General features: G+C 41.0%; 2 protein-coding genes across 5 annotated transcripts; one reads left to right on the forward strand and one right to left on the reverse strand.

The window, feature by feature from the left end:
• Positions 1–720: 720 nt before the first annotated feature.
• On the forward strand, positions 721–5,173 carry LOC104438612. Its single transcript, XM_010051804.3, has 3 exons — positions 721–961; positions 2,002–2,360; positions 2,720–5,173. The coding sequence occupies exons 2-3, from the start codon at positions 2,014–2,016 to the stop codon at positions 4,983–4,985; spliced, it is 2,613 nt and encodes an 870-aa protein (XP_010050106.2). The 5' UTR covers positions 721–961; positions 2,002–2,013; the 3' UTR covers positions 4,986–5,173.
• Positions 5,174–6,938: 1,765 nt separating this feature from the next.
• On the reverse strand, positions 6,939–10,665 carry LOC104438614. Of its 4 annotated transcripts, none has more exons than XM_039310260.1 (5): positions 10,445–10,665; positions 10,205–10,301; positions 8,432–8,475; positions 8,018–8,303; positions 6,939–7,802 (listed from the first exon to the last, which is right to left on the reverse strand). In XM_039310260.1, the coding sequence occupies exons 2-5, from the start codon at positions 10,269–10,271 to the stop codon at positions 7,489–7,491; spliced, it is 711 nt and encodes a 236-aa protein (XP_039166194.1). In that variant the 5' UTR covers positions 10,272–10,301; positions 10,445–10,665; the 3' UTR covers positions 6,939–7,488. The 4 variants fall into 4 exon arrangements, with proteins under 4 accessions (XP_039166194.1, XP_039166193.1, XP_010050110.2 ...); XM_039310259.1 differs by having other exon boundaries at positions 8,432–8,478; positions 10,445–10,664; XM_010051808.3 differs by lacking the exon at positions 10,445–10,665 and having other exon boundaries at positions 8,018–8,300; positions 10,205–10,438.
• Between the last annotated feature and the right edge of the window lie 82 nt (positions 10,666–10,747).

Below are 10,747 nucleotides of genomic sequence, written 5' to 3' on the forward strand. Positions count from 1 at the left end.
CATGTCAAAACAACCAACTAAGTAAATTTGAAAACGTTATCCTAAATTACCTTCGATAACTATGCCTAATAAGACTACCTGTCTATAAACTTCCTTAGGTAAACATTTCCAAATGCATATATAGAGAGTTTACCATACAAGCAAAAATGTTAAGATTATCGACAAACATATTCGCACTATAAGAGGAGAGTATGACATCGAAAATACATCAAGTAATTCGTATATTCAGTTTGTAAAATGATATGATAAATTGATATTGAGTATCTAATATAATATAATGATTTAAATATGAATTTTACGCTTCTCAAATCTTGTTATAAGATAAGTTTGCAATAATTTAGATATGCTCCATCATGAAGATAACGGAACATCTTGAGCAAGTTTAGAAGAAAAATTGAAAATTAGATTTGGGCTTTCAAAATCTTTGACTAAAAATTTCTGATGTTGGGTAAAATTGATTAAATTAACTTAATTAGCTAGTCAGCCTAATAAGACTACCTGTCTATAAATCTAAATTCTATCTTTTTCGACATCAGAAATCCAAAAGTAGCTAGTCAACTTAATTACCTTAGGGAGTAAGATATTGCCAAGTTTTCCAAAGTAGGAATGGGGTAGGGCAGGACTAAAGCGGGCTGTTTAATAAATACAGGAACTTCCAAGGGCCCATCTGCAAACGAATTCACCTATACCGGATTGCGAAAGTCCGCATCTTTTGGGGGGTCGAACGAAATTTCCCGGAAAAGGAGAAGTCGTCTTTTGAAAAAAGATCGAAGCTCGGAAATTCAACGAGGACGGGGGCGCCTGCTGCTGCTGCTCCAGCAACGCCGGTTCCACTCGGGCCAGCGTCGATCGCCCCATGATTCTTGTAGCACACTAGGAGCGATGCCGCGAAATTGAATCGGAATAGAAAAGAGGGTTTCCTTTGTTTTTTCACAAATTCAAGGCGACCAGGAATTTGGAGGTAATCATCAAGCACGTGATTATTGATCCGTAGTACGAATTTCGTTTCAAAATCCCATTTTGTTCGGTTTTCTTGGTTTATTTCCGTCTGGAATTTATTGGGTAGGTTTTGGTTTTCCGGGTTTTGATGGAGAAAGTTGAGGGAATCAAGAATTGTTGGAGAGCAGGGGACGGTTTAGTAGTTGCTGCTGCTTAGGAGGTTGAGTATTGAAGCTGTAGGAGCTTGGGTTTTGTCTTGGTTTTCTTTTTTCTTTATTTGGGCAATATGGTTGAAGGAAGACAGAGTGTGTCTTCTTGTAATTTGACTTGAGAGTGTCTGGAGTGAAGCCTGTGATATTGTGTATCATCGCTTTCTGATGAATTGATGATTTAGATGCAGTAATAGATAATGACATAATTCAGCGTGAATTATGTGATCTTTGATCCTTTAAGTTGTTGTTTATTGTGACTTAAATTCGCTTATGAGGCCAGCCAACTTTTGTTTTGTACTATTGATTTGGAGGATGATCCGAGTCGATTACATGGTTCGATTGGTAGTGGGATTAGAAGATCAGGGCAATGTCTGAAGAATCGAACTTGCCACGGAATTCATCAATGGTGTGTGGGGGAAAAGCTCTCCGTGGTACCACTATGGACCCGTATTATTAGTTAAAATCTGCTATTACAGTTTTTGTCGGTAATCTCTTCTTTTTGTGAATTGTGAATTTGAAATGCAGGTGGATTTTGGTGTAAATATTGAGACAGTTTAATGGTTTTAATGCATGTTCTCTGATTTAAATATAGTGAGTTCTGGCTCTCCCTTGCTTGAAAATATTGGCTGATGTCCAAGCCATATATATTGGAATCTAAAGTTTCGTCAACTCTCAGCTATCAATTTTTGCTCTTGGCTCTTAATGCATTTATGCCTAAAACTATTTTAGCTATAGAGGCTCACATATAAGTTTATTGAGTTCTTTATTCATTTATGTTATTGAGTTCTTTATTCATTTATGTTTTCATCGCCTATCTTCACTCATGCATTTTATTATTGCGACTATTCAGGATGCTCATAAAATGGCAAAGGGGAAGCTTATCCTCATTTGTCAATCCGGTGGTCAGTTCATCACTAACAGTGATGGCTCAATGTCATATACTGGAGGAGAGGCAAATGCTCTTGAGATCAATCAAGAAACCCTTTTTGATGATCTCAAGTTAAAACTAGCCGAAATGTGGAATCTTGATTATAAATCTTTGTCTATCAAATACTTCCTGCCTCTGAACAAGCGGACGCCCATCAATTTAGCAAATGACAAGGACCTAAAAAGGATGTATGACTTTCATGAAGCTTCAGTAACTGCCGATGTATATGTTATGGGAAAAGAAGGTTTTGTTCCTCAAAGCTTGAGGGATCATGCCAACAGGTACTGATTTCCTTTCTCTTTACATGCAAGAGTGTTCCTTTGAACTTGTATGTCTTAGTGTCGAACACAAATCATGTTACTGTAAGTTTCTAATCAATATGGTTCGTGTTGCATCAGATTGCATTTCTCTTGGTGATTCTTTTGAAAATTTAGTTTTTTGTATTTTTGATAGCTTTTATTTGATGGACATGTACCCAGCCAGGCTTGATTGAGAGGAACGTGGCCTTCGTTCCATCAATGAACTAAGATGCTAGTGTCCTTGTGCTCATTGATTAGTTTTAGTGTATTGTGCCCGATGTGATCTGAGAGAATGAGGAATTATGTCGTGTCTTCATAACATTTCTAATGATCATTTGCAGGACAAATGGCATAAAACATGCTGAAACTTTGGCAACTGGTACTGCTGCAGCCACCGCGTCCATTGTTGCTGCTGGAGCACCTGTGGATTCATTAATTGACGTTGCTGTAATTGATCAGAGTCTCCCAGCCGTGTCCACCCAGTCAAAAGTTACTCCACACAATGCCAGTCGTAAAATTACTGGATCTCCATCTGCTAATTCTACTATTAATGGCCTTGTCACTGTCACTGTTGATTCAGAAGCTCTCTCACCAGTTGACATGAGTTCTACACCGGCTGATACTGTTAAGAAGAGAAGGCGAACAACAGCATTAAAGAGTATTGACAGTGGTTCCAGCATTGGATCAAAAATTGATGAAGTTGGAGGGACAGGAAAAGGCACATCCAGGAAGAAGAAAATTCAGAAGCACCTTATTCCTGCAGTAGCTGTTGATGAGGAGCAAGAGGGAAAAGTTGCGCCTTGGAGTGACAATTTGGTTGATTGTCCTGTTGTTGCTGGCTCCGATCTGTCTTTGGAAGCTCTTGTTGGAGCCTGGAGAGAAGGTATTACTGGTGAGGGCCAGGAGTTCAAAAGTGTACGTGAATTTCGTGATGCACTACAAAAGTATGCTATTGCAAACCGCTTTGCATACAAGTTAAAGAAAAATGATGCGAACCGTGCTAGTGGTATCTGTGTCATAGAAGGGTGTTCCTGGAGAATTCATGCTTCTTGGGTCCCATCTTCACAATCATTTGTGGTGAAAAGAATGAATAAATCTCATACTTGCGGTGGGGAGTCTTGGAAGGCTGCTCATCCTGCAAAAAATTGGTTAGTAAATATTATAAAGGATAGGTTACGAGATAGTCCACATCACAAGCCAAAGGAGATTGCTCAGGGAATTGCTCGAGATTTTGGGATTGAGTTGAACTATAGTCAAGTGTGGCGTGGAATCGAGGATGCTAGGGAGCAACTTCAGGGTTCATATAAAGATGCATACGACCAATTGCCTTTGTTCTGTGAGAAAGTAGTAGAGGCAAATCCTGGAAGTTTGGCAAATCTTTTCACTGGTGATGATGGAAGATTTCAGCATCTTTTTGTATCTTTCCGAGCTTTTATACAGGGTTTCAAAGATGGCTGTCGTCCGCTTGTTTTCCTTGACTCTATATCGTTTAAATCAAAGTACCATGAAGTATTCTTGACGGCTAGTGCAGTGGATGGAGATGATAATCCTTTCCCTCTTGCATTTGCTATTGTTGACGCTGAAGATGATAGTAATTGGTGCCGGTTTCTAGAGCAGTTGAGATCTGCCTTTTCTACTTCAACTCCCATAACCTTTATCTCTGACCATGAAAAGGGTTTAGAGAAATTTGTGCATCAGGTATTTGAGAATGGTCATCATGGTTACTCCATCTTTCATCTTGTAGAGAATTTCAAGAAGAATGTGAAGGGTCCATTCACTGGAGATGGCAAGGGTTTCTTAGTCAGCAGTTTATTGGCTGCTGCCCGTGCACAGCGGCTTGATAGTTTTACAACATACATTGAACAAATGAAGAAAGTTTCTTCAAAAGCTTATGATTGGATAATGCAGATTGAGCCAGACAAATGGGCGCATGCATCATTCAGGGGTGAGCCATTTCATTTTATCACAGAAGATATTGCGGAGCCATATGCTAAATGGATAGAGGAAGTGAAGGAACTACCAATTGTACAGAAGATAGAGGCTCTCATATCGAAATTGGTAGAGTTGTTTAATGCTCGCCAAATAAATTCAAACAATTGGGTTACAAAACTAACCCCATCCAGGGAGGAAAAACTACAAGAAGAATCTCGGAGAGCAAGCAGCTTAAAAGTGCTGTTCTCATCAGATACGGTATTTGAGGTTCATGACAACTCTATCAATGTGGTGGTGGATCTTCAGAAAGGGTTTTGTAGTTGCTTGGAATGGAAATCTAATGGTCTACCTTGCCGCCATGCCATTGCCGTCTTTTATTGCACAGGGAAGTATACTTACGACTATTGTCCTAAGTGCTTCACGGTTGATAGCTACCTTATTACCTATTCCGACTCCATAAACCCTGTTAGGGGTCCATTTGAGAAGTCAACCGAGGGACAAGATCCTTCTCAAACCATGCATGTACTTCCACCGTGCACCCCAAAGCCATCAACCGAGCAAAACAAGAAACAGCTGACAAAAGCAGAGGGAGTAACGAGAAGGGAAGTTTGCTGCAGTAGGTGCGGCGGAGTAGGCCATAACAAAGCTACATGCAAGGAAACTTTGCAATTTTAATTTAAATTCAGATTCATACCGAAGGTTGTGCAGATTTCATGTAGTTAATCACCTGACTTTGGACCGACAGAGATATACTATCATGTTTAATGGCCTATCAGTATTGTGTCGGTAATCTTCGATTGAAGCGTGGGTGAAACTTGTTCCGGGTATTATTTAAATCTTTTGATAAATTTGAGGTTTCCTAACGTAGAATCTTTTTTTTTCCATCACTTCGTCTATGTGACTTTCGCGCAACGGGTACCACCATCTAGAGGGCATCCTCACTGCCGAGGAATCTTAACCTTCCCATTTGGACGAGCAGAAATCTCAGTGCTTGCTAGCATGTGAAAAGGGCTTGTAGGGGAAGCACATTTCCGTAATTTTTGTGGCAGTAACACGGGCGTATGCCAAATGAACTTAAGAATCATAAATTTTGGTAGTTAAGCAACTCATTTTATCATCCCAAAAAAAGGGTTTTAATCCTGAAGGAGGTCGATATATTCAGAAGGGGAATCCAACGTGATCATGATTAGCTAGCCAGTCTGCTCGTTTGTTGCTCTCTCAACAAACAAGTCTCAGTTGGATCTGGCATGGTCGCTGGAGAAGCACCTTTCCTCCTCTGAACATTGAACTAGTTTAATACTGCCTCCATGTTTCAATCTCTCTCCTTTCACATTTGCAGATTTCGACTGTGATTTCAGATGGAGTATTAAATTTCCTTGTTATCGCGTGCTCGGTGTTAGTCATAGTAGTGATGGTTGTTACAGAAGCACTTTGCACATGGCAAGAACATTTGTGGGGGTGATCAAGTTGGCACGGTTACTTGGGTTCTCATCCTCCCACTCCTGCACATGATCACTGAGTATTGTATTCCCTGATGACTTGTGTTTTTTATTCGGTTTTTGGGAAATGCATTGGCAAAAAAGCAAATAGCTTTAGGTGAAAGGGGTTTTTCGAAATGTAAATAGCATTTGGTGAATTGTAATTCTAAAGTGTATTGAGAAACAACTTTAGCCAAAATACCATTTAGTAAAATTTACATTTGTAAAAGACTTTTATTAAATTAAAGAAAAAAAAAAAAAAAAATATATATATATTTTTTTTTTTTTAAAGTCCGGCCACCGAACCACCGGATTTGACGGCCAAATGGCTAGATCTAACCCTCGGACGGTCGCAAGGTTGGGCAACCCCAGGTGACAACCGCCTGAGGTCAAGCGATCCCAAGCGACCCACCTAAAGTTGCGCAATTCAAGCCATCAGTTGCTGGGTCGCACAACCTAGGCGTCGCCTGGTTGCGCGATTCAAGCCATTAGTCGCTTGGATCACACGACCCAGGCGTCGCCTGAGGTCCAGCAATGGTCACCGAGGTCAGGTGACCCTTAGGCGACGGTCGCCAGCACGTCGCCGGTGCGCACAACCTCTTGGCCTGTGGTCATCGACCTCCAATCGACTTCTCCAGCGGTGGTTTTGGAGAATGGTTTTGGAGAAGATGAACAGTAACCGAAACTTGTATATCGAAAATGCAAATTCCCAAAGGACCTCCAAACCTACTTTGGACTAAGGCCTCTTAGAGTCCTATGGAAATGCAATTACATTTTGCCAAAATCGCTCAAAAAGTCGCTCAAAAAGTCGAATCAAACGCATTTGCATTTGACCAAGAGGCTTTAGAGTCCCAAACCGTCCCAAACAAGACGGTACATCTAATGAACTCCTGAGAATTGAGTCGTATGGACTACGCTGGAAACCCTTTGGGTTTTTATCCCTCATTCATGCATCATCCTAACATTAAGATTGTATCAGCCAAAAAATTACCGAACCCTTCCCCAAGAAAGAGAAGGATCAACCATGTCCAAAAATGTCTTGTCTGAAGTTGCCGCAATCCAAGTCATTGCTTACAGCATCTTCTGTAGACTACCCATGAAAAATTATGCAGAGAAATGTTCATGCATTGAACAAACAGGACTCCCAAGATACAATAAGCTTTTCAACACAATACTCGCAATTAACTTTCACCACTTATATGCTCTCTTATGCCGCAGTATTCACACATAATTTTCTTGACAAACTCAGTAGAAACCGCATTTCATCAAATCAGATTACATATCAAGAAGATTTCTGCAAAATAATGCAGGCACGTTGATGATGTTTCTCCTTCATCCAGAACAAAACATTCCTGCACTTCCGCCTCGATCAATAGTGTAATCGCGGTCAGCAATCAGTCCATCAAGGAGGTCTGAGTTTGCATTTTAGGCACAGCAGTCGATACTGCAATATGTGTTTTCGCACAAAATGGGCTAAGACAACACGAAGCCGCAATGTGTCCGATAAATACATCCTCGCAATATACACATTTATAGTCTAGAATTCTATATCCTATAAGGCTATATCGAAACAATGCACTTCCCCTAATAAGCCCCATCGAGATATTTGGTGCATATATATCACCTATCATATATACGACAATATCCTAGCTTGCTCAGCATAAGCACCTAGTCCTCTTTGTTAGAAAGATCCTGTACAATCATTCACTCCCTCCTTTAAAGGCATCAGCGGGTGAGGGTAAGTTGAGACAAACGGGACATAGGGGGTCAGATTTCTCTTCAAGAGGCGTCTTCTGCTCTAAACAATCTGCATGATAGACATGTCCACATACTAGAACTGCCACAACAGAGTTTTCCAAGGATGAGTGAGAGCCAGAAAGAAGATAAGGCTTCCTCCTCAACAGTTTCTGGCAGACCCCACATTGCAACTTTGCCGTTTCAAGTGAGGCGGAATCTAATGTGGCAGAATCTGACCTAATCCTCTCTGGCCTGCTAAAGGCTCTGTCTCTATAATCTGCAAGAAAAATATGATACCTCATGACGAAGTGTATCATAACAGATGGCTGATTGTAAATTTCCATCAACACCGATAGAACATTTGGGACCCGCATATAAACAATGAAATTTAAAAAATCACCATGTCCACAAGTGGGTGCACAACTTCCTCATTTGCAGCTAGAAAATGCTTTAATTCAATGCATAAGTTGATGCTTAAGAGAAATAGTTAACCTGCATAGTGCCAGTTGTCTGAGTTGTAGCGACTAGCCAACTTGAAGTTAAGTCTCTCTTCCCAAGAGGGTGGGGTCTTCCCATGAGAAGTGGTTGCACTCATATGGGCACCTGAGTTACGCCATGAGTTCTGGTGTCCATACCAGTGACGTGAGCGTTTCAGAAACATTGAACGCCCAAGATTTTGCCGAAGATGTACGGGAGAAGAGTGATTAGAAGAAATATCCATTTCCATGCTTGATGTGAAGGGCTTCATCTCGTTAGAGTCCACGAAGTGAGAAGACTTCTGCCCAGGGTTTCAATATGTCAGCACTTGAAAAGCACATAAAGTCAAAGAGAACTATATATAAGCAAACAACTGGAAAAGAATCGGAGGAAGGACCCTAAGATAAAGGGGGGTAAGAGGCAGCTCACTTTTCTAGATGATAATTCCACTACAGAAGAGCACGGCATGCTTTCTGCTGCAAATCAAAACATTTTTATCAGTAACGTCTGTCTCATATAAAGCAAAACTATGACCCATGGTCTATCACACGATGTGCAAAGCTAGAAGAATTGAAAGCGAGCTACAAGTATATGTGAAGGTCCCATTTGATCATAGTAAACCTTTGCAGAAACAATGCAGCCTCTACACCTCAGGGTGAAGAGAGAAATTGGGTATGTCATGCATCAACAGAGACTTGACCCACTCACTGACTTCATTAGAACATAAAAGTATTCAGACTGGAAAGGTCTTTGAGATTAAATCAAGCCAATATCTGAAATCATAGAACACACAAAACAAGGTCTGCGGATCAATAGTCAAAAGCAAACGTGGATCTCAAGCGCGCTATGCAACCACAAGGGAAAGAAAACCTTTTAAGACTTCAACACAAAGGAGCAATCGAAAAGAAAAGATCATTTAGGGAGTTAGAAGATAAGCATATATATTAGCTGCAACAAAGTAATTTGTTTGATAAACATGTATCCAATAAATGATATGCATTCTGCAAACTCAAACACACCAAACATCAGTCAATCCAATTAGCAGACATAAGGCCAGAAAAGCACAAAACAATTATCGAATTGGTGACCTAGGATTTAAAAATAAATAAAATCAAACTTGATAATGTTTCATGGATAATCAATAGTTAGGTAAGCATTACGTTGTAGATCCAGAATCAGCCGCCATTCAAAAAGAAAAGAATCGTCAGCCCCCGTGAGCTCTCCAGCATTGCCAAATTTACATACCCACTCACTCATCCATTCGTTAGATCTACAACTCCTCTAAATGCATGTTTTGTGTCAAGTAATCTGAATTTCTGAAGTCTGACTGAGTAAGATGAGCGTTCAACATAGAAGGCTTCCATGCGCTCTATTTTGGGCATCATCATATAATACCAAAGCACACACCTACGCTCTTACATATTCTGACATTTCTAATTTTGAGCATATCACAGCCTTCTTATTCTCCACAGGCGTTCTCTCTATCATCTCGATGTAACAATTCCGGTAAAACAGCCTCTCAAGTTCATCCACAATATACCTCAAGCTGCCAATATGTTCAGCAATGCCAATAGGATAAGAAACCATCTGTCTCACCAAACTACTTCCCATGATTTAACCATTCACCACCTCTCCTAGCAGACAAACGTGCACTATTTTCAACACCAGAAATGGTTAAAACTTTCTGCTTGTACAGATAAAAAAAAAAAATCAAGGCCCAGTCAGAGACTTTCTACAATCTAAACCTTGATCAAACCCATATATCAAGAAACACAGGGAATCGCAATGGCATTCATGAGAGAGGGAGAGAGAGAAAGGGAGGGAGACAGCATCCAAATTAATCGAAAATAAGGCTTAGAAAAGGCAAGCCAGACTTAAAGAAGAACAAACCCTAGCTCCGATCGCTCTACTTAGAGCAAAATTTGAAGAGAACCCAATCCCGGCTTCGCCCCCATCAACCCATTCAAGCTCAACAAAACCGTCTACAAAATGCTAAGCTCCGAATCTGACTACTCAGATTCTGAATTTCTTTTCCCATCCTACCTCACTAAAACCCCACCTGTCAGAACCATCAAAACCCGATCTTTCTTCCATTCCACACATGCCCACATTTCCCAGGAACCAAAACGGCCATCGAAATGCATAAAAATCCTTTATTTCAAAAACCCAAAAGGGGGAGGAGGAGACACGACCAAAACGTACCAGGTGAAGAAGACGAAAGAGAAGGGTCGGTGACGAGACGATCGTCGGTTCTCTTCCTCTTACCCATAATTAACGTCCACCGAGAAACAGTAAATGCCTAAAAAAAAAGAAAAAAGAAACCGATCCCCCTTAAATTCTGGAGCCAGCGGAGTCAAAGAAGCTGCAAGAATTAACCAAAAGGGTTCTTGGATTTGAGGCGAACTCAGCCTCTCCCTCTCTCTCTCTCTCTCTCTCTCTTACCCTGTGGCTTTGCGGTGGCAAAGGTGAGAGCTTTTACGGGTTTTGGCGATGTATAAATAGTGTTGGGAATTGGGCAGGAGGAGGAAATGGAAATGAAGGGGAGCAGCTTCAGGTGAGTAGCAGCGCGCGAGTGGGGCGGCTACGGGCGCCCACGTCACGCTCTCTGAGGTGACTGTGGCGAGTGTCGCGAGTGTGCGAGTAGAAGAGCAGACAGCATCCTGTAACATTAATGTTTTCGAAATCACACTTCGGCGATTTATATGAACCGATGTCCGGGATCTGAGGATTCATGATGTTTTCTTT

The sequence above is a fragment of the Eucalyptus grandis genome, chromosome 3 (genome assembly GCF_016545825.1).
Source record: "Eucalyptus grandis isolate ANBG69807.140 chromosome 3, ASM1654582v1, whole genome shotgun sequence".
NCBI classification, from domain to species: Eukaryota; Viridiplantae; Streptophyta; class Magnoliopsida; order Myrtales; family Myrtaceae; genus Eucalyptus; species Eucalyptus grandis.

Coding starts and splice junctions, on each gene's coding strand:
- LOC104438612 (XM_010051804.3), top strand. CDS start 2,014: ATGGCAAAGGGGAAGCTTATCCTCATTTGTCAATCCGGTGGTCAGTTC. Junction 2,361..2,719: donor TTGAGGGATCATGCCAACAG/GTACTGATTTCC, acceptor GATCATTTGCAG/GACAAATGGCATAAAACATG.
- LOC104438614 (XM_039310259.1), bottom strand. CDS start 10,271: ATGGGTAAGAGGAAGAGAACCGACGATCGTCTCGTCACCGACCCTTCT. Junction 8,479..10,204: donor TCTTTCGTCTTCTTCACCTG/GTACGTTTTGGT, acceptor TTTGATTTGCAG/CAGAAAGCATGCCGTGCTCT. Junction 8,304..8,431: donor TGGAATTATCATCTAGAAAA/GTGAGCTGCCTC, acceptor AACCCTGGGCAG/AAGTCTTCTCACTTCGTGGA.